At 37.9% G+C, this 24639-nt stretch overlaps 1 protein-coding gene across 1 annotated transcript; it reads right to left on the bottom strand.

The window, feature by feature from the left end:
• Positions 1–1669: 1669 nt before the first annotated feature.
• SECA2 (Preprotein translocase SecA family protein) lies at positions 1670–12245 on the bottom strand. The gene is made up of 32 exons (XM_068483635.2): positions 11952–12245; positions 11715–11849; positions 11559–11628; positions 11396–11460; positions 11138–11258; positions 10897–10988; positions 10684–10749; positions 10427–10491; positions 10257–10344; positions 10026–10091; positions 9657–9772; positions 9333–9423; positions 8925–9008; positions 8712–8804; positions 8510–8605; positions 8308–8393; positions 7623–7701; positions 7389–7502; positions 7106–7201; positions 6973–7036; positions 6445–6734; positions 6177–6232; positions 5668–5785; positions 5439–5519; positions 4338–4417; positions 3662–3716; positions 3515–3584; positions 3245–3434; positions 2970–3093; positions 2380–2454; positions 2113–2302; positions 1670–1993 (listed from the first exon to the last, which is right to left on the bottom strand). The coding sequence occupies exons 1-31, from the start codon at positions 12126–12128 to the stop codon at positions 2138–2140; spliced, it is 3168 nt and encodes a 1055-aa protein (XP_068339736.2). The 5' UTR covers positions 12129–12245; the 3' UTR covers positions 1670–1993; positions 2113–2137.
• Between the last annotated feature and the right edge of the window lie 12394 nt (positions 12246–24639).

Raw genomic sequence — 24639 nt, 5'->3', positions numbered from 1 at the left:
ACGTAATTTTTGTAGTTTTCATATCTTTAGAGGAGTGTTTTAACCTTGCTTAGGTAGAGCCCTATTGTAGGATGATGGACGGCTTAATCCCATGTGACTTGATTATCTATAAGCATCGAGTCATAATGAACCAGTAGCTCTCTTACTTAGAGCTCTTCTGTGATCCTGAGTTCTGCCAAGAATGCCTTATACTCCTTTTCATTGTTGCTTGCTTTGAACCCGAGTTTTAGAGCATGTTCAAGTATGGAGCCGTCTGGCATTTGTAAACCATTCCTACACATAATGACCGGAACAACCTTGCGAAGGTCACAAACTTACCACTTTACGTTGTTCCACAGTCCACCCGATTTTTTGCATCAACAAACTCTGATATGAAGCCAAACATGTTAAACACCGACGATCAGTTCTGATCAAATTCAAAGAGAATCAGAATCAGCTTTACATTGAATTCAAAAAGTGCTAGTTTTGTTTAGATGAGGCCTCTTGAGATATGTGATCTCAGTAGATAGCATTCTTGTCAATCCCCAAAAGGTTGCAGCTATGGAAAATTAGAAACTCTCAAAGTGTTGCGAAATACGAGACTTTCTTGGTCTCGCCAATTACTATTGGCAGTTTGTAAGGACTTCTCGATCAACCATAAAGCTAAGTGTTGTTTCACTGAACCGCTTGTCCTTATACATTTCGATGACAACAACAATTTCGAAATCTACAGTGATAATTCACTAAATGATCCTTAAAACAGGAGATTCTTAGAGATGAGAGCTGGCTAGCCAATCCCCATAATAATGAGGATTTTCCATGTAATCCAAGAAGGAATCCATCGGCTCCATTCGCATCTTTTCATCACCAACAACATGCAACCTTGTTCAATGAAGCAACACTTATCTAGTGCAAGCCTAGAAGTTACATCATCAGCAGAAACTTATCCGGCCAGCCACTGCAAAATACTTGTTTATAGGGTAAATTACACTTTCATACCTCAAGTTTGGGGTCTATTTCAATTCCTTACAACATCTTCAAAACATTTCACTTTCATACCTTAAGTACTATTTTATTTCAAAATAATATCTCCGACGTGGTTGCCACATATATGCCACGTGGCTGCCAAATGTCTGCCACGTGGCAAATAAAATAATTTTTTAATTTTAAAAAAAAAAACCTGAATTTTTTTGAAAAAAAAAAAAAAGAGAAACCCACATCTGCAAGAAGAAGAAGAAGAAGAAGAAGAGGGAGGAATGGAGATGGGTCTAGGTGGGTGGGGAGATGGGTGGGGGGACGGGACGAGGGTCGCCGGCGCGGGGGGGGGGGGGTGGTTGGGTTCTGGGAATTTGAAATCCAGTTCTAGGAATTTGAAACCCATTTCTTCTTCTTCTAGGTCGTTTGGGGGGGGGGGGGGGGGGGGGTGGGGATGGACAACTTTTTTTTTTTTCCTTTCTTTCTCCCTCTTCTTCTTCTTCTTTTTCTTGCAGAAATGGGTTTCAAATTTTTTTATTTTTTATTTTTTTTGAGAAAATTTTAAAAAAATTATTTTTATTTGCCACGTGGCAAACATTTGGCAGGCACTTGCATATATGTAGCAGCCACATCAGCATTTAACAAATCAATGGATGGAAAATGTAACGAAGGTATTATTTTGAAATAAAATAGTACTTAAGGTATGAAAGTGAAATGTTTTGAAGATGTTGTAAGGAATTGAAATATACCCCAAACATGAGGTATGAAAGTGTAATTTACCCTTGTTTATATTAAAAGGGATATAAAACCACATTCCGTGTGTATTCGATACCAAACAAAATATAACAATCGACCAATCTATTGAAAAGTTTAAGGTTTATAACCCTTTATATAAATCCTTTGACCTGCCAAGAATTTAGATCAGTTGACATACGGGCACCATTAAGATGCAGTCCACGTTCTTTTGCAGCGACCATTCTACAAGACCATACATCCGAAGCATGAAATCCTTTAGGGACGATAGCTGTTACGAATTTACCTGTAGTTATGTTTGCAGCCACGATTAGATTTTAACAGGAGTCATTAAGAATATGTAATGAATTTAGGCAGACTGTTACCTAAAAGAAAAATGAAGAAAATAATAGAGCAGATACGTACAATTGATGTGTCAATAAACCCAGATTTATGATACAAAAAATTCTTGGGACTCCATTGGGGATGACCAATATTGCACAAGTGATTCTACAGTCAACCTTCGTGTTGCACTAAGCATAGATATGAAAAATCGACAACCATCAATTTTGTATTCTTCAAGAGGATTCCTGTGCCCGAAACTCCTTACGTTTACCTGCCAGATATTCCATGTAAGCCCGTGACTTTGTCCAAGCTAATTGAGATTTAAATCGACAAAAGATTAAAGAATACCGCTGAGCTGAGCCTGTTCATGTTTACAAGATGATCCCTCCAGAAACAATCAAGGGTTTTCACAAGAACTGCTCTCTGTTTTCAGATCAATATTTTAGTCAAGGAAATTAACTATTAAAACAAAAATTATAAAAACAGATAAACATCTGGTAAGATAATATGTAAGCAAATCTGGAATTTTTACACAAATCTTCTCATCGAAGTTTCATGAAAATACTACTATTTTAGGGCAAACTCAAACCCATTTGTTTACAACCATTAAGCATGCATCATATTTACGTTAACCATATAGCGACACAAATTCCAACCTAAGAGTGCTGGAAATCTTTTTTTTCTCAAACGCAATAATAATGATAAGCTAATAAATCAACGTTAGCATTCATCAAGGGAAGTGATTTCACACCCGTTTAGCTTCTCAAACACCCATCTTTATTTATGGGGCATCGGATTGAATAAGTCAAACGGAATCAACAGATATGATTAAACAAGGGTGTGTAAGAGGCTAAAAAGTGTGTGAGAAAATCACTTACCTTCACCAACTACCATAGATATAAAAAGTAATAATGAATGATCGAAGAGAAGATTCTTACTTCCACTTCCTTAACATATCCATCATCATAACCAGATTCTTGAATAACATCCAAGTATGAAGCAATTAAAAGATCTCCAAGGTATTTGCGGAGGAGGCTAGTAGTAGCATGGTACCGTCCATTCCTAAAGTAGACATATCAGGGAATGATAAAACTCATAATATTGTTAAAAGGAAAACAGAAACAACAGAAATGATACAAAATAAACGAAGCATTCCAAATTATGGGTATGTGAGGGACGGGAGCGCGCACACACAAGCAGAGAGTTCACTCACTTAGTCATATCATCAGAGCATATAGCAAGCCAGCGTTTCAATGAAGAGCTCTTCTTGCGGATTCCTCTCAAGGCATTTGGAGGTCTTGGCAAGTTTGGAAGGTGAACGTCATGAATATCTCTAGAGTTTAGTTCATGTGAGTCTGCTAGAGACTTTAGTAAAACTTCCTCTGTAATGCCTGTAAATGAATCTGGAGAAGCTCCATTCCATGAGGATTCATGTTAAACAAACAAGGAAATGCAGGAAAGGGATACAAATGTATCAGTTTACCATCCAGTAGTTTCCCAGAAATTGTCATAAACTCCTTCAAAAGCTTCCCCAAATTCCAATTTCTTGGATGCTATTAAGCAGTAGGGAATCAGTAAGACGAATTAGGGGATAGAAGTATACAACAACCAATTGGAAATTCCGTACTACCTTCAGTGCATCAACGTTTCCAAAGACAATTTCATCTACCACTGCCTGCATGTACCTATTAACGACTTTCAATGAGTTAATTAACAACAAAGATGCTGCAAAAAATTTGAAACTTGTAAAAACATATTAAATTATAATCATTTGGACATTAAATTAAATGGGAGAAATTAGTAAAAACAAGAAAGTGGAACCCAGCTAGATTTTAACAAATCAAGCAGAGTGGTATAAAATATGAAACAGGCCAAGAAAGAGAAAGTAGCAACAATTAGCAATACAATTGCATGCTTTATCTGCCACTTGTACACTTTTCAGAACACGAGTACTGAATGTTGTCACACTCGGCAAGCTTAAGTTTTCCGATGCTTCAGAGTCTCACACTAAAATAGTTTTCAATTATCTAAAGCTACTTTCAGGTAGATAATGACTCAGTTATGCATTCTGGGCACTCCATTCTAATTTTACGTATCAAGAATTCTAAAGGAAAGAGGTCTGAAAATTAAATTACAAGTTATCACCAATCTTTCTATAACCCGGTGAACCCTTTTTCTTTTGTTCCTTCTCTGAAACACACATTCACTAACAATATCCAAGTACTGTGTAACGGCTAAAGGATGTAACTTCAAACAAGCATGCTACTGTAAAATGAGTACCTTGAGTGTGGGACTCAGAAACTTACTGGTAAATGTTCTGGGAACAACTTTCATCATCACCCGTTAAAATGGACTGTCTAAGTTCATAGACATGCTTTCTCTGAACCTGGAAAAAGGGAACAACACAATTTAACGAACAAGATGCTGGGTTTTTCCAGCCCATGATGAGTTGTCCTGAGTCTATTAGGAATTATAGTCTTAGAGGATTAAATTGTTTACCCAATTGAAGTTGTTTTCCCAATTGGAGTTGTTTACCCAATTGAAGTTGTCTACCCAATTAAATTGTTTACCCAGTTTAAATTGTTTACCTAATTGGAGTTGTTTTCCCAACTAGAGTTGGTTTCTCAATTGGAGAAGAATTCATAACCAGATTCCAATTAGGATTAGTAATCCTTATTGAATAAGACCTTGTCTATATTAGGAGGCTATTGCAAGCAAATAAATTGTATACCACTCAAGGAGTTAGAGTGACAGAATATTGTAAGGGCAAACTGTGTGCGAGAGAAAAGAAAGAGATAAGAGTAGAGTGTATTTCTTGTTCTTGTTCTTTCAGGTTTTTGGTCAAGTCTTAATCCTAAAGGCTTGGCAAGATTATCCGTTGTACTCATTATTGATATGGTGAAAGATCGTTGTTATTGCCGCATGGACGTAGGCACATATAGCCAAACCACTTTAATGCTTTGTGTTATTTATCTTGGTTATTTTGTTTTCGATTTCCGAGTTGTCTTGTTTTTCCCATTTTTAAACACGATACTTACAACACAAGTAAGCAAGGGTCATCATCATTTAAGCTTGACATGCAAGTAAGAAGGACCCTTTTTTCCTATTTTCCAGTTTTGAATTTATGCAAGTAACTTACCTGCACAACGCATCACTTAAAGTTTGCTAACTAATGATAAAGATATACCTGATTTAGTACTTAAATCGTAGAAAAGGGATACAATGTCCAATGGTTACTCCTCATGGAAATTTAGGGATTACAAAGTTTATTATACTGCTCTCCTGTGACGAAAGTTCAAAACTGAATAATAAATCAATGTGATTAAGAACAAGTTTGCTCAATGTTTGAAAATAGTGCAGCAGTTACTACTCCAATAAAGACATTGTGTTATTCATAAATGCATTACCTCTAAAACTTCATCAAACTCAACAAGGCTCTTCCTTATGCCAAAGAAGTACTTCTCTGCATTAACTTGCAGGGCCAGTAGCTAAAATTCACAAGTATTAAGCAGATACTTTTAGAAACAAAAGAGAGTGAACAATAATGTGTGAGATGATTAACTGAGAGGTCGCCAAGCACGCTTAAAATATCAGAGAAACGGATAAGAACATCATTGACATGAGATCACGAATTACCTGTTTAACAATTGCACCACCTTCAATTGGCATATCCTCATCATTTGTAATTTTGGAAATAAGTCTCACAGCCCACTTAGTGTCAAAATTAAACTTTTGAAACATCTCATCCTGCAAGCTATTACATAAATGAACAAACAATAAGGTACGGAATAATGAAACCATGAGTTTTACAGCCATGCGCAGTTCAAGACCAATGTGGGCCAGCTCTTAGACTTGCAAAAACCACCAGTTGGAACAGAAGGTTGCATGGTCCAGTGTGAACCAACAATAAAGATGACTGAAATCATGATCAATAAACCAGTCTGACTGGCCATTACATTGATTGAGATGAAGCAATGTTGACCGAGCAGAAGTGAGCTATGACAACTTGGTAAGGTTTTATTACAAGATAATATCAATAGACATGAACAGACCACAGATGCTATAGACCCACCACAAATCATGTCTTTGTGCAACCATATGAATACTGAATCCATGTAAGCCTAAGCCGCTGACCAGTGAATTACCTCACCATAAATCGTGTGGATCCAGGATCACCTTGCCTTCCAGCTCTTCCACGAAGCTAATGTAGTAAAAACAAAAAACATTATCATGATAATCAAAATAAAAATTGTCAAACGAAAGAAACAACCAATATATAAAGAAAACTCTTGGCAGTTCCCAAAATGGAATTGGATGACCACATCAAACTATATTTAGCTCATGCATTAGTCCATTCTTCATGACCAAATGGTAAATAAATATGACTACAAAATGTATGCCAAAAACAATCACCTGGTTATCTATTCTGCGAGACTCATGCAAAGAAGTTCCTATCACATGAAGACCCCCAAGATTTTTTACTTCAGACCCTTCTTTAAAACAGTGTACCTCACAATCCTTCAGAACAGATAGATAAGCAAGTGCAATTGTAGGGCCAAGAGGGTACATCTCTGACTGTTCATCAACAAGTGTCTCTAAATCTTTCAAATCTTTTGACTGACTCATTTCCACTGACTCTGATATCATAGATTTTGCCTCCTTATATGTCCAGCTCTTGCCTTCATTTTTGCAAACATACTTGGCTGCACGATGCATAAGAGAATATTAAGAGGTTGTTCGGATTTTAATTGGAAACTAGTTTATATTTTTCAAAGAAGATGAAACTAACTAAATTACTTAATACCCAATGGTTTCAAAAAACAAAAAAATTGGATCCAAGAATGATACCAAACAGGCTCTAAAAGATTATGATTACAGATTGATGACTAATGTGCATTTGTACAAGCATAAAATATTTTTGGTGAGAGCAGAGTCACAAACCCATTAGTGCTGTCTTAGCAAGAAAAGCTAATGATGATGGACCGACCTTTATCTTGGACAATACCTACAACAAATGATTAATTAGAAACAGATTCAAAATGGCATGCAGCTTCAAGGATCAACAATGAATCACCTTTTGTGAAATTGCCTCTCCATCAACATCAACATTTGGAGCTTCTCGTGTCAGGAACGAAATTAAACTGTCTTCTATGATCTCTTTTGCAAGCATCTTCAGTCATTGCAAGAACAAAAGGAATTAAACCACTGTTTAGTTTCTACTTATCCACACTGAGTCCAGACAAAGATGCATTAGAGTAAAGGATAGATGCATATGCATGAAGTACATGTTCGAATAGATTCCTGAAAATAATGTGTAGGTTCATTTAGAATAAATTAACAAGGAAAAAGGCACTTACTTTTGGATTTCCTCCCAGAATTATGTCAGTGCCTCTGCCAGCCATATTGGTAGAAATGGTAATGGCATATTTTCTTCCTGCTTGGGCAACAATTTCAGCCTCCCTTGCAGCATACTGATGAGAGAAGTGCATAAACACAACGGCAATGTAAAACCAAATTGTCCAATGAGATTAACTAATAAAAATTTATAAACCGCCATGTGAAAGCTCCAATCAAGTTAAATTTCAATAAACCTTAGGCCGTGCATTTAGAATATTGTGGGGGATATTCTGTTCCCTTAGCAGATCAGACAAGTACTCGGAATTCTCAACACTGCATTATTAAAATGAGAGATCATAGTTATAAATCTGCTGACCTCTGCATACTCAAGACATGAAGTCGACCAAATACTAGTATCTCCTCCTCATGCATAAACTTATCCAGTGTAAATATGATTTAGTTTAACTTTAATCCAATAAACAAGTCATTTGGATCAACGATATGCCATTTGGTCCAAATACCATTAGAATTCTTACAAAAGCACATGAAACAACATGCCTCCACAGATATAACCATGATGACAAAGTTTGAAATAGAGACTGAAAAAGTTTCAGCAGCTTTATCTGAATCACGAATTCCTATATATTTCTGATTCAACCCTCCACCATGACCTAAGTAACTAACATACACGGCCAGGAGAATTATAAAAGTCGAAACAGATATATAATTCAGCATCTGGGATGATATAAAAGGCACCAAAAAATGCTTGACTATCAATGATATAATGCAAACTCCTCTTGGTCACAAAGTACAAAACTTCTAAAGTTTAACATGCATATGATTGCTGAGTCACTGACACATAAGAAGGTTATAACATGGCAGCCGCTCTATTATCACAGAACCAGATGCAAGAATTTAAACATATTAAATTAGATTTACCTGGTAGTTCCAACCAAAACAGGACGCCCCTGTCTGAACATGTACTCCACTTCTTGACGAACATATTCCCACTTTCCTTGAGCAGTCTAAAATAATACAAACCGAAACCTTCTGTCAAGTTGACGATAGAGTTTATTGGAATTTCGAGGTATAGAATTTATAGACATCAGATATACTTGAGGGTGAGCATTAAATATCCTACCGCAAAAGCTTGAATTGGTAAATCATTACGAATGTTTGGAAGATTTGTTGGCACTTCAATGACTGGCACTTGAAACATCTTCAAGAACTCTTTCTCCTGAAATTATTAAAGGGTAGATCTACATGAATATGCAATTACGAATACAAGTTAAGCAAAAAATTTACTTTGAAAAATACATCAGAATGCTTGTAAACAGACATACTTCCGTTTTTGCAGTTCCAGTCATTCCTGACAGTTTTGGGTAGAGCTTGAATAAAGATTGATAAGTGATTTGTGCCACAACAACCGAATCAGCCTAACAAGTACATTGATATTACAACTTTGAACTAGGATGGTATATACATCATGTAATGAATTGCAGTGAAAAAAAAAAAAAAAAACCTTCAAGTACTAGTTGCCAAACGTTTGGATGTACCTGAATCTTCAAGCCTTCTTTAGCTTCCACAGCCTGATGAATCCCCTCAGACCACCTTCTCTTCTCCTCAACTCTGCCAGTCAGCTGTAAATATTTTAAGAACTTTGAGTTTCTAATGAGTCACTTAATTTCTACTTGTTTATAAAGTGCACCATCGATGAATTTTTTATCCACATTTATTTCAATGATTCTATTCCTTCTGTCGTCAATATAAGCCACTCAATGATTGGATCAAAGACAACTCAAAATTTATAAAAATGGAATTTGGGATAATCAACTTATCAATTGAGGAAAGAGAAATGTTGAATTGGTCTTTCCTTAATTCACTTAGGGTACCTAAAATTATGATGCATACCACAGTTTATCTTTTGTAAATAATAGTCTGCCTAATAAAAATATAAATCATACCTCATTTATTATGAGAGCCTTCCCATTTCTGACAATGTATTGCACACCTTGACGATAGAACTCTTTAGCCTTCAACGCATTCATCACAAATCTACATATTTCAAATTTCAATGCTAAAAAGATAAGTTGAGACAAAAACACACACCTTGATTGCCTATTGGCCACATTTTAAACTTCAGTACTTGCTAATAATTGCTGATGGTAGGTCAAACAATTGTGATAATTTAACGGAGAAGGTCTATTATGTGCCTATCACTCTGTGTTATGTGTAAACATGGAGCACAGGGCTTAATTTGTATAAGAACGGTTGAGTTTGATCATTACCTAGCCCAAGGATCATTTTCATCCCACAAGTCATTTGTTTCAAGGGCCATCTCAGCAAGAGCTATTCCTTCTTCAGTCAACTCAACTGAATTATCTTTAAGTTCTACATTGTAATGCTGTAATGTTGGTGATTATGAAACATAAAAGTTATTCTCAACATATCAATACCATATCGACATGATATCAATAATACAGAATTAGGGATGACACATTGACGACATATTGAGTATCCCACTCCATGACAGTGGAGCAGGATCCCCTTCAGAAGTTCTCCCTCCTATTCCTATATATATATATATGTGTGTGTGGGAAAAAAAATGAATAGCTGCAGAAAGTTCATCTGAAAATAATAGGAAAGACTAATCTCACAATTCCTCGCACAAGCAAATCTGCCACTTTAGCAGCCACAGGATAGCGTGCAGCATCTTTACTAGCCTGAGAAGGACAAAATTTAATAATGAATGTGTACAACAATGAGATCTTTTTACAAATGAAATTACACATTACCATACCAGATTAAGCTACTATTAAAAGAAAAGAAAATCAGCATTCAAATTATAACATAAAAAATATAAAATGGAAACCTTACAAAAAATTTACCTCCCCACTAATTAGCAATGGATTTCGTCCTTCGTCAATAAGAACTGAGTCAACTTCATCAACTATTGCAAAATGAAATGGCTTTGGCCTGTTTTTACAAAGTAAAACTGCTGACATTAGAAATAAATAAAAAAACATGTATTTATGAACTAAAATTATTTGAGATGTACCATTTCATAACAAGCTGTCCACTGTTTCCAGCAAGGTTATCTCGTAGATAGTCAAAACCAAGTTCCTGAGTGAATCATTATGAATGAGATATCAGGAAGACAGAAATTTTCTTCTTCTTTTGTTTTGGTGGGAACAAACTAACTAGTAATCATCTACACCATGACTAGCAAACATTAGAAAGAAAAACAAAAGGTTTCTATGCAACTACCACAAAGAGTAATGCAAATAATACCAACAAGCAGTAGAAATGACTTACTGAGTTATTAGTGTATGTTATGTCACAGCTATAGTTGGATCTCCTTTCTTCAGCTGTCATCCCCCTCTACATTGCAAATAGGAACTCAAATAAACATTGAATTAAATACATAAATAAATTGAAGTGTATCCAAGTTAAACAACTGCAGGCCGCCATGTCTCATAATTAGGAATCAAGTCTATTGCATACAAATTCACATGGAGAGGAAATTACCTGAACAAGACCCACAGTAAGGCCTAAGAAGCGATGAACACGACCCATCCAGTCAGCATCTCGTTGTGCAAGGTAATCATTTACGGTTACCACTGTTTCAACAGAGAGCAAATTATGGAATTAAATTTTGACAAATGTACACGATAAGGAAAAGTACAAACAATTGGGCATTCCACCCATTGTACAACTACACTTGCAAACAAATAAAATTCTTCTATAAGATCCAACACAGAAAACATACCATGAACGCCTTCACCTGTCAGGGCATTAAGATATGCCGCCAAGGTGGAAACCAACGTTTTTCCCTCTCCTGTTTTCATTTCTGCAATGGACCCATCATGAAGCACCGCCCCACCAATAATCTGGTGTTAACATTGACAACATATATAAACAAACAAAAATATTAAGTTGACAATTTACACATAAATTACATATGTAGAAACTATATGTACAACCGCAAATGTAATCATGAACGTAATGAGAGCGAGAAATAGGAAACCTGCACATCGAAATGACGCATACCAAGCTTCCTTTTTGCAGCTTCACGAACAACAGCAAAAGCCTCTGTAAACATTATAATTCAAGAAACAGAATTACTCCAAAAGTTTAGAATCCAATTAAAATAATGGACAATCTTCTAGTAAGCAGAGAAGATTGGGAACCAGCTTGGATATCAGCAAGTGTCTCCCCCTTTCCCAGCCTTTGCCGGAACTCCGCAGTTTTAGCAGTAAGCTACAAGAAACAAAAACAACCCAGTTTTCAAAAAGCCAAAAGAAATCCAATACAACAAACAAACAAACAGAACGAAACCACCAAACCTGGTCATCAGAGAGACTCTGTACTTGAGGCTCGAGAGCATTTACAGACTTCACAAGGCGGTAGTAGTCCCGAACAACCCAGTTGTTCAAACTAGTTACATCACTCCAAGTTTTCCTTATAAGACCCAAGTTTTCCTAAATCAAAGAACAACCCATTCACGCATTTCATCAAACAGATGATGGGCAATTGAATAAAAGAAAAAAGTGTACTGAAAGACATAGGATATATAAATTTACCTTAATAGAGGCAGCAATCGGTCTGCTTCTGAGCCTGAGACGACGTCGTGGAGGCCAAGAGAAGGTAGAAAACGAAGAAAAGGAGCGGGCTTGGTCGGGGAGGACGGAGGTGGAGAGTTGTGAGAGAGGTTTAAGGGATAGGAAATAGGGGTTTTGGAGAGAAGGCAGGGCAGCCATAGCTGTGGAGCTCTCTCTGGGATATGCAAGTGCAGAAGCCGAGTAGGAAGCGGAACTAGTCAGCTACGATTCTCCCACCAGTGAAGACTACAAATTACATACAATATTAACATGTGTAACGTAATTATCATCTAACCGTCGAGATGGTGATTATAGTTGTTAGGGCCCAAAACTGTAACGCTCCAATCCAACCAAGTCCCAAGGCCCAATTATTATGCAAAGCCTATATTCAAGCCCAAACACATGCCAAGGCGTAGGATCAACGAGGAATATATTTACCAACATGCCATGCTACGATGTTTAAACCGGATATTCACAACATGCTTCCTTAGCCACAATTCATGTTAAGCCCAAGTCGCATATTTGGGGCTTGCCAAGTGGATTGTGATGTGGATGGTTATGGAAGGTTATCGGGGCTACGTGAAATTGGGGTCATAGAAGGCTTTGGGTTGCTTGGGAGCCAAAAGATCCAAGGCCATACCCTTTGTATTTCACGCAGGCATCATTGAGAGAGAACTAGCCTAGTTTATCCTTTTCCCTAGCAAAGCCAACCCCCTTGGTTATGATTAAACTAGTTTCTTGCATTAAATGCATGTTAAGCCAAGCAAGTCAAGCATTTGATGCTGACTTTCCCTTCCCAGCTTGCACAGATAGCTAACATGCAAAAGCCATGAAGCGTGCTACCAGATTTGCACTTGCAGAAGGCCACCCCTGGGAAAGCTGCGCCTCAGGAAGTAGCAATTTGTAGGTCTCAATAGTGCAGCTAATTTACACCAAAATGGAAATAATAGGATAGCTAGGGAGAAAGGAGAGGAAGACCAAGCCACAAGGGGATATTCCCTTGAAACCTAGAGAAGAAACCTTCACGTACATAAGGAGGGAGAGAAGCCATTAGAAGGGGATTCAGATTAACAGAGAGGAGGAGATAGAGAAAATGTAGTGCAAGAGAACCACCTAGAAAGAAGCCCAAAAAGTTCCATTTTAGTCCAAAAGCATACTCCAAGTCTCAATCATCACCATTGATGCAACCTTGGCAATTTCCACAAGCCTTGCTAACACCCTAGGAAAGCCTAAAACATGCAACTAGGAATGTCATGCAACCATGCCAACCTCCTCTCTCTCATGTAAATTGATAATCTTCTAACTTACATACCACGCTTCGCTTGAGCAAGTCATTATCTCGATCTTTCATGCTATCTTCGAGCCATTGATGTTACCGGAGTATTTCTTAAGACAAGCTAACTCTTTCGAGATATCTCGGGACTTGTTACGAACCCGTACCAAGGGAGACAAGAGGATGTTCTCAAAGTCTAAGTCCACCTCGACCTAAATGTCCCCCAACAATAGCCAAATCTAGAAAAAAAAAAAAAAAAAAAAACAGAACATATTTGAGTAAAAAAAATAAACATATTTGAGTTCAAGTTGGTGGGTTTTAGGCCTCAAATTGTATACTTGAACATGTAAACAATTTGAGATCAAACGTTAGCGTAATTGCATTGGTTAGAGCGCATGATGCGTGATTTATACGCACACAAATTAAACCCTATTTGTGACAATTGTAGTAATGATGTAAGTAGGGATCGTTCTAACCAGGGATTAACTAGGGGTGCTAATCTATTTTGAATTGACTTGAAAACACAAAAACTAAATGTAAAGACTCTTAACAAGACTACTATGACTCAGAATAACTTTGAAATATTCAACTGCCTAAAACAATCAAATTGACTTAAACAGAAACTAGAACTTGATTTAGACGAATTTGGAAGTGTTTATGACTCCAAATGCTTAAAGACACAAAAATAAAACAAATACGAATGATTAAGACTCAACGAAATATGGGGGAAATGTGTTTGGACGATATTAAATTAAATGGACAGAATATAATTAAGGGCAAAATGTAAATATGAATGTGATGAAAATATGGATGATGGAATAGCCAAGGGGTTCTTCTCCACACATGTTACACTTGCATACAAGATTGATTTTCAGTTGGTCTTTCGATAAGTTATGAAACTCCACACCCCGGGTTAATTAGGTCCGCTTAAATTAACCGTCAAGTTCTCCTTAAGTTAATGAATTGGATGGGTTAGCGCAACGCAATTCACCACATTCTCCAAAAGTCCTTTACGTGAAAAGCACAATAAAGATACAATCAAAGATCATTAAGCATTATGAAAACTATAAGTGTTGACGAGGCATTCGTTACTATGATGAGCATGAAACTAGTGCCAAGAATTCATTTAACGCGATTGTTTATAAGCAACCTCCACTACTTGTGAATATAAGTTCATAACGATTAGGTGAAATTCACTTATATTCTAGCGTCATATTTATGCATGAAAATTAAGCGCGCATTCTTAATAAACATTCATAAATAAGTTATCAATCAAACGGTTAAACAAATTGAATCCACAACTTATGAAATTCCAACGAAAGTTAATCAATTCATATTGCAAATATAAACATAGTTTCGAATCACCCCCTAGCTAAAGGGGGTTTAGTTTCTCATAACTTTGAAATCAAAGAAACACCTAAACATTCCAACAACACAAACTTAAATTGTATGAACGTTTAGGCACTCTTCTCTTCCTCTTCGTTGTGGCACAAGGTCTAAGGAAATGTTTAGGGCTTTAGGTGTATGTGGAATGGAGTGGGGAGTGGTTGGAGATGGAAGAATGGATTGATGGGGAAGGCACGGCACAAAAGGGAGTTTGTGTGTGTGAATGGATGATTTTCTGAAATGGAAGAGTGTGTTTTTGTGTATGAATGCATGGGTTTTTATAGGGGGAATGGGAGAATATGTGGATGATTGTTTAAGAGTGAATGTGGCTGTTATGATTGAGATTGCATGTGGATGAAATAATGATGGAAAAACAGCTAGGAAAATAGGGAATGCATGTGGAAGTGTGGCTGCAAAGATGAAGAAAAGCTGGAAATGTTAGGGGGGGAACTCACGGCATTAATTGTGTTTGATTGAATGTGCATGTGAATTAGGTTGTGAAAGCATGTGGATTAAAGGGGTGTGAATGCATGTGCAATGAGTAATGAAATGGGAAAGCATGGTTGAATGATTAAAATGGCTGAATTGGATTAAAGAATGGGAGTGATGCACAGCAAAGGGTGAATGGGTGATGTGTGAATGTGGTTGATTTGTGGTGCAATGATGAAAGGCAAAGTGCATGTGCAATGTTGGAGAATGAATGTGTTTGCATGTGAATTAAAACTAGAGTGAATGATGATGAATGCATGTGGATTAAAGAGGGAGAATGTGGTGTAATGATGAAGTGGAATGCTGGAAATGCAATGGGAAGGTACGGTTAAGGGTTGTGGTTTGTGTGAAGTGTGTGTGGATGGTGGTTTTGCATGGCTTTGATGGATTGTTTGACTGGGCTAGAGGTTTTGCATGGCTCAAAGGATTGTTTGATTGGGCTAGGCCCTTTGTTTTATGTCCAAAGTGCATACAAGGCCTTCAAATTCGTCCAACACTTTGGCTCCAAGCATATGCTATCCATTCCAAGCCCAATTTTGCTCCAAAATGCATCTTTTTGCTTCCTTAGCCATATGAACCTAAAAACACACGAAAATGGCTTAAACTACTAAAACAACTAGGAATTAACAATATAAATGCACGAAAACAAGCTAAGTAAGTCGCCTAAATATGCTCCTATCAGATTCCCCCACACTTAGCTTTTGCTAGTCCTCGAGCAAAACAAAACAAAAGAAACCAAAAACAAAACAAAACGAACACAACACAACCTACACCTTCCAACAATCGTCTCAGGGATTTCCAATGCACATGGCAAATTAAAAATCATTATTCCCACAGGTTTTAGCCTTCTTTACACTTAAGTACATTCTTAATCATAGTCACCACATACTAGTTCACAATTAAGCATTTAAAACTATATTTTGAATGTAGTAACATGCCTTAGAGAATTTGCTCAATTCCTTACAAGATATGCACTCAATTTTCACTCAGATTTTCTGACTACGCACCCTAAACTAGTTATATGTGAGAAGATTGATGTAAACATAAAAACGAACACTCACATATATGTATTTCAAAGGAAGCAATTTCTGGAGTTAATAAGCATGTTTAGATATGATCTCATGAATGGAATGCTACTGCTTAGATGCGAGAACCAGTGACACCATATGCTCATACCAAGTTCAAACTCCACAATTGAAATACATAACACTCAAGATTGAAGTCACGGGTTATAATGGGGCTTGGGGTGTTTGGATAACAAAGAAGGAGTATGGAAAACAAAGGTTCTTTAAGCAACAGTGAGCAAAGTAATGAATTAGACATTTAGAATTCCCTTTAGAACGCAAAAATCAACTTTGAACACCCAAGGGGGAATCACACAAAACTTAGGGCCATATTCAACTTTTTTGGACCCTTTCTTCAACCATCAACGCTTGTGAGTTCATTCTTACTTATTTTCACTCCTTTTCTTTCTTTTCTTCTTTTTTTTTTTTCTTTTGAATCTCAAAACATACATATAAACTTAAGAACAAACTTTTACTCCCCCACACTCATTTTCTTGCAAAATGTAACTCAAAAGGAATTCATTTTCCGTCATGCTTACTATGCTTCAAGAACAAGGGTACAGATGGTCCTAATCTAGGCTAGGTGAGGATGATAAGGGTGAACAAAGAACATGGGCTAAACAAGGCTCAACGGGGTTAAAACTTACAACATATACGAAATATGGGAAGTAAGGCTATTTGGCTATGATGGCAACTACACAACTTCATCTTGATATATGTTATGTAATTCAATGTCATGCTTTGAATGAAACGGATATAAGTTCTAGCATTTAGTTCTATCATGATACAATTGCATTCTAAGTAGCAACCAAGCAAGGAATAATGAGATCATGCAACAACTTTAGAAAACAAAGAATCACAGAAAAATAACTCTCCAAAGAAAGTAATGGCTCGAGTCTCACAGGGTTGTAGCGTTTGTTTGAGTTCCTTCCTTCAAGCATGTTACAAAAACGAATTTTTCTTTTATGATTGCATGTGAAGTCATACATTATAACCATAACCAAGCATATACCAAGAGTAAATCAAACTTTTCTCTATGTTTATAACTCTTTTTTAACAGTCATGCAATTACAAACCAAATCCTTATCATTGTGTTGGAAGGTACCCTAAGACACAAACACACAAAAACGACTCAAAACACTCTCTTTAGGCTTTTTCAAAACATGTTTTTCAAATTTTTATGTGATTTTCGGAGTTATAAAAACAAAACATACTAAAACATTCTTAAAACAACTTAAAAACACCTTAAAACAGCAAGGAACAACATTTGAAGTTATGGGTGATAAAATCCCACGAATTTGCATTAAATATACTTAGTTACCCCCCCCCCCACTTAAATCAAACATTGTCCTCAATGTTTTAAGCATAGATTCACACAAAACATAAGTAAACACACAAAAAGCAACTAAACATACTAAACATGGCAGAATGTAACTTAACAAAGAGAAGAGTTTAGGGACGCAAATCTGGTTATGGAGTGTAAATTCCCTCTTCTCCTTGGTGATTGCATTGAGGCTTTGATCTTTGTGATTCCACAGGCTTACTCTTGAACTGGTTTCTGCCCATCGTTGATTTTCCTTTGTGCTACTTCTTGAACTGGGCAGCAGGATTCTTTTGGTCTTCCCCGAAGGTCTGAGCTTCCTCCTTTTATCTGTTTCTTTGTTCAATCTTTCCAATTCGTATTGAAGAGGGTTAGAGGATAGCTCAGCATATGCAGTTGTTGCTTGTCTCCACATGCTTCAATGTATCATTTTCACTTGCCTTACTTGCTCCGTTGAAGATGACTACTCGAGAGCAACGCTAGGTAAGCAACCAGGAATAGATTCCAGGCAGTCGGCTCCAGATCGAAAGACTGACTCCAAGTGCCGGCTGATTGCTTCTTTCACTTTGCCATGCAAGTAAGAACAAGGACAAAGAAAAAGACAGGGAAAGAGCATGATATGAGATACTTTTGCTTTTGACCTTGATGATATGAGATACCTTTGCTTTTGAAGAAGCGGTGAATGAATCAGCACATGTATTTGTTGTGCTGTTTCCTCCTGGGTCATCTGTACTCCAGGCATCTGGTATCATCTTTGGGGAAGAAGAAAAAAATGAGTATTTCGAAAGGCTTTGCTGGGAGTGCGCCCTCAGAGGTCAGGAAGAGTTGGGCATTTTCTTCAGATTTGCCTTGCCATAAAAGATGAAGGTCGACATATATAGAGATAATATCAAGTGGTGGTACTGTTCTTTTACCCTCGTCAACAAACGTTTTGATCCCGCAAATCCGGCTTTTTGAAATAGTGGCGCCTCTTCGATCTTTGAAAACGCCTCTTCGATTTCTGAGCAGACGCCCCTCCGATTTCTGAACGACACGTAGTAGTGCGGATGCGGCTCATTTTGACAAAGCTGCACGCATTTTCTGAAAAGCAGAGAAAGCGTCGCCGAACTTTGCGCTTGTCGGCTAAAGATGTGTAGTTGTGATGATGGCCTCCACGTGTTTTCTGAAAAGAAGAAATCTTTTGACAAAGTTGAACACGTCCTCTGAAAAGCCGAGAAAACGTCGCCTAAATTACGCCGGAAATTCCGGTTTTTTGAATCGGTGGACGCGTCGCCTTGGCTTCTTATAGAGGTATCGATCACCGCCAACATACACACTCTGAAGATCTCCCATTCTTGAAAATCGTCTCCGGCCCTTTGAAAATTTACTCCATCCACCCCTTCTCTTTGAACACTTTTGAAAAAATGGCAAACTCATCGAACCTTAGCTTAGATTTGAGTCTCAGCAGCGATCCGGTTGCGCCCCGTCAAGGTAATGTATGGCGCCCTTCTTTTTTATCTTCTAACGGTCTTCTTACAGGTGAAGACTCCGTGATGCAGGACGCCACAACAGCTACAATAGTAGCTAGGAACCTCCTCACTCCAAAAGATAGTAGGCTGCTGTCAGGACGGTCCGATGAGTTGGCCGTTCAAGAGTCCCTCGCACTTAGTGTTCAGTGTGCAAGCTCTATGTCCAACATGGGCCAACGCCTGCTTGCCCGCTCCCGTCAGGTGGAATCATTGATGGCAGAGGTGGAAAGTCTTAAGCAAGAGGTCCAGCAGCTTAAGTATGAGAATAGAAGTTTGCATGTGCTTGCAAATAACTATTCGTCGGGCATGAAGAGGAAGCTTGATGAGCTGCAAGAATCTGAGGGTCGAATTCAAAGTGACCGTCAAAGGCTTGCGGCTTATCTCCAGAGGCACCTTTTTCCTGGGTCATCCAGCGTTTGGCCAAGTATTGAGGCCTGGAATGCTCTAGCTCCGATGCCTTCTGCTCCGATGCCTTCCGCCCCTATGCCTCCCGCTTCTATGCCTTCTGCTTCGACGCCTCGTAATGGGGCTTCACGTAAACATCCTTTGTGAAGGCTCCATCTTTCTCCATGTTTAGTATCTTTCTTTTTCTTTTTTCTTTTTTTTTTCTTTTTTTTTTTTTTTTTTTTTGTAATCAAATCGGAGATCAATGGACAACTTTATTTTATTCAGTGTATTGGGTTGCCTCCCAAGTAGCGCTTGCTTTAACGTCTTCCAGCCGGACGGTACCTCCGTTTAAGCTTGACTAGGTTCCACGGCATGGAGGGGTACCTCCTCCACGACATGCTCCTCAAACATCTCGTAATAGGGCTTCAATCGATGCCCATTCACTTTGAATTCTTGCTGCGTCCTTGAACTTTTGATTTGCACTGCACCATGAGGGAAAACATTAGTGACAATAAAAGGACCAACCCATTTGGAACGCAACTTACCCGGAAACAACCGAAGGCGAGAATTGAACAACAACACTTTCTGCCCAATAGAGAACGTCTTGGCACGAATCATCTTGTCATGAAATGCCTTTGTTTTCTCCTTGTAAATCCGGGCATTCTCATATGCTTCATTTCGGATTTCATCAAGCTCACACAATTGAAGCTTCCTATGTAAACCTGCGGCATCAAGGTCCATATTGAACGTTTTGACGGCCCAATGTGCACGATGCTCTAGTTCGACGGGAAGATGGCATGGCTTCCCATAGATGAGCCGAAAAGGTGACATCCCAATGGGGGTTTTGTAGGCAGTGCGATACGCCCACAATGCATCGTTTAAGCGCAAACTCCAATCCTTCCTTGTAGGCCCCACGGTCTTCTCAAGAATCTGCTTGATTTCCCTATTCGAAACCTCGGCTTGCCCGCTCGTTTGAGGATGATAAGGTGTGGCCACCTTATGTGTGACATTGTATTTCTTGAGCAACGCCTCGATGGTTCGATTACAAAAATGGGAACCTCCATCACTGATTAGCACTCGTGGCATTCCAAACCTTGAAAAAATGTTAGTTTTCACAAAATCTGCAACCACTCGAGAATCATTAGTTCGGGTGGCTTTTGCTTCCACCCATTTCGACACATAGTCCACAGCAAGCAATATATAAAGAAACCCATGTGACGAAGGAAAGGGACCCATAAAATCAATACCCCAAACATCAAAGATTTCAACACTAAGAATGGGGGTTTGCGGCATTTGCTGTTTAGGACCAATATTGCCCGTTCTTTGGCATCTATCACAAGACATGCAAAATGTTCTAGCATCCCTAAAGATGGTAGGCCAATAGAAACCACATTCTAACACCTTAAGTGCTGTTCTTTGAGTGCCAAAGTGTCCCCCACAAGCATAAGTGTGACAAAAGGTTAGAATAGCATTAAACTCAGAATCGTGCACACACCTACGTATAACTTGGTCAGGGCAATATTTCCATAAATACGGGTCATCCCACACATAAAACCGTGCCTCTTTCTTCAATTTATCACATTGGTGTTTAAGTAATTCACTAGGAACATGTTTAGACACCAAATAATTCACCAAATCAGCATACCACGGTTCACTTACCTTGATGGACATCAGTTGCTCATCTGGGAATGTCTCTATGATAGGCACGGCATCCTCCTCATGCACCATACGGCTCAAGTGGTCAGCCACCACGTTTTCACTTCCCTTCTTGTCCCGGATTTCGATATCGAACTCTTGGAGAAGAAGCATCCAACGAATGAGTCGTGGTTTGGCCTCCTTCTTGGTGAACAAATACTTCAATGCTGCATGGTCAGTATAAATAATAACTTTAGTACCAAGCAAATAAGAACGAAATTTATCTAAAGCAAATACAACAGCAAGAAGTTCTTTTTCAGTGGTAGAATAATTCAATTGTGCATCATTTAAAGTCCGAGAGGCATAATAGATAACATGCGGCCTCTTTTCCTTCCTTTGCCCCAAAACAGCTCCTAATGCATAATCGGAAGCATCGCACATAAGCTCAAAAGGAAGGCTCCAATCCGGTGGAACTATGATAGGGGCCGAAGTTAGTGTTTCTTTGAGGTGATTGAACGCCTTCTCACACTCCTCGTTGAAGTCAAACGCCACATCTTTCTGGAGGAGACGGCAAAGAGGGTTTGAGATCTTGGAGAAGTCCTTGATAAATCGCCTATAAAATCCTGCATGACCAAGAAACGAACGAACCTCTCGAACCGAAGTAGGAGAGGGTAAGTAGCGTATAAGATCTATTTTCGATTTATCCACTTCAATTCCTCTTTCTGAAACAATATGCCCTAGAACTATGCCTTGTCTAACCATAAAGTGACATTTTTCCCAATTAAGCACAAGGTTAGTTTCTACACATCGTTTCAAAATCATTGTGAGATTTTCCAAACAACCATCAAATGAATCACCAAACACACTGAAATCATCCATAAATACCTCAATAATCTTTTCCACAAAATCTGAAAAGATACTTACCATACACCTTTGAAACGTGGCCGGAGCATTGCATAAACCAAAAGGCATGCGACGATAAGCAAAAGTACCAAAGGGGCATGTGAAAGTTGTCTTTTCTTGGTCATCCGGCGCTATGACAATCTGATTATATCCAGAATAACCATCAAGGAAACAATAAAAAGAATGACCGGCTAACCTTTTAAGCATTTGATCAATGAACGGCAAAGGGAAGTGGTCATTCCTTGTGGTGGCGTTGAGCTTCCTATAATCAATGCACACTCGCCAACCTGTTTGGATACGGGTTGGCACAAGCTCATTCTCAGCATTCTTCACTGATGCGAGATTTATACGCACACAAATTAAACCCTCTTTTTGACAATTGTAGTAATGATGTAAGTAGGGATCGTTCTGGACCGGGGATTAGGAGGGATTGTTAATCACTTGGATTTGACTCAAAAACGTAAAAACGCAATATAAAACACTAAACTAGACTCAAAGAATGTAAAACTAAACTTTAAAACTCTAAAACAAACCAAAAGACTCAAACAGTACCCAAAGCACTCGAAACTGCCTTAAAAACACTTTCTGGGCAGTTTTGAGCACCTTGAGTACTTTGGACGAAGTTGGGAAACAAAATGAATCAAAACACTTATAAACACAAACTAAATGTAATTCTAACTAATCTAACACTTTAAAATAAATGGGGGATTGGTTTTGACGAATTTAAAACTAAAACAGAAACTTGGAATTAAAACAGATTCTAAAAACGAAATTAATGAAATAAAATGATGAAAAACTAGTTAGAGGGTTCCTTATCCACACATGAACATAAGCATATAATTTGACTTCCAGTTATGACTTCAACAAACGATGAATGACAATGCTCCAAGTTAATTAGGTCCGCTTAAATTAACCTTCAGATTTCCCTAGATTCATTGGATTGAATGGGATACGCATTACAACCAAATTATTCCTAATCAAAGTCCCTAACCATGGAATACGCATGATAGAGACATTCAACAAAGATCATTAAGTTCAACGGAAATCATAACATCGACTAGGCATTCATAACTATGGAATACGCATGTTAATCCAGCCTAGGGTTTACTAAACACAATCGTGACTAGCGATCTTTACTACTCATGAATATAAGTTCATAACGATTAGGTGAAATTCCCTTATATCCTAGCATCAAGTTTAAGCATGCAAATTAAGTGTCGACCCTCAACCCACATACATAAACAAGTTCTTAATCAAAACAGAAAAGTAACCCACATCTAAAGTTCATGAATTCATAACTGGAGTAAATCAAATCATAACCAACATATGTCCATGGCTTCAAATTCGCCTCTAACTAAAAAGAAATTAGTTCCACATGTTTAACATAATTGAATAACAAGTTAAATTAAACATGAAAACAGAAACAAGAAAAGAAAGAACAAATTGATGGAATTGAATGGATGGAAAGTTAGCTACGGGGTTCATCTCCACACATGTTACACTTGCATACAAGATTGATTCTCAGTTGGTCTTTCGATAAATTATGAAACTCAACACTCCGGGTTAATTAGGTCCGCTTAAATTAACCGTCAAGTTTTCCTTAAGTTAATGAATTGGATGGGTTAGCGCAACGCAATTCACAACATTCTCCAAAAGTCCTTTACGTGAACAGCACAATAAAGATACAATCAAAGATCATTAAGCATCATGAAAACTATAAGTGTTGACGAGGCATTCGTTACTATGATGAGCATGAAACTCGTGCCAAGAATTCATTTAATGCGATTGTTTATAAGCAACCTGCACTACTTGTGAATATAAGTTCATAACGATTAGGTGAAATTCACTTATATTCTAGCGTCATATTTATGCATGAAAATTAAGCGCGCATTCTTAATAAACATACATAAATAAGTTATCAATCAAACGGTTAAACAAATTGAATCAACAACTTATGAAATTCCAACGAAAGTTAATCAATTCATAATGCAAATATAAACATAGTTTCGAATCATCCCCTAGCTAAAGGGGGATTAGTTCCTCATAACTTTGAAATCAAAGAAACACCTAAACATTCCAACAACTCAAACTTGAATTGTATGAACGTTTAGGCACTCTTCTCTTCCATTCCTCATACGTACAAAACAAAGAGAATTGAATTTAAACTTTGAAATCAAAGAAACACCTAAACATTCCAACAACTCAAACTTGAATTGTATGAACGTTTAGGCCCTCTTATCTTCCTCGTTGTTGTTGCATAAGGTCTAAGGATAGTTGGTTTGGGGGAATGGAAGTGTGGAATGGAGTGAGGAGTGATGGAAATGGAAAGATGGTTTTTGGATTCTAAGGGAGACTCACGGCTAAGAGAGAAAGGGATGTGTTTGTGGTGTGTTGTGTATGAAATGAGATGGAGTGGGGAGTGAATTAAAACTAGAGTGAATGATGATGAATGCATGTGGATTAAAGAGGTGTGAATGCATGTGAAGATGCTAATAAATAATGCATGTAGGGTTAGGAAATAAAATCATAACTTAAAGGGGAATGATTAAAGGGTGTTGAAAGGTTTTGCATGGCTTTGAAGTGATTGTGGATTGGGCTAGGGTTTAAGTACATGAAATGGACCCAAATTGCTCCCCCTTGCATGGCAAGGAATGGTGTTTGTGTTAAGCCCAAGGCAAGGTGAATGTAATTGGGTTAGGGCCAT

The sequence above is a fragment of the Pyrus communis genome, chromosome 15, assembly GCF_041283825.1.
Source record: "Pyrus communis isolate YQ-2024b chromosome 15, ASM4128382v1, whole genome shotgun sequence".
In the NCBI taxonomy this organism is placed as follows: domain Eukaryota; kingdom Viridiplantae; phylum Streptophyta; class Magnoliopsida; order Rosales; family Rosaceae; genus Pyrus; species Pyrus communis.
This window is presented reverse-complemented; position numbering and strand designations above follow the sequence as displayed.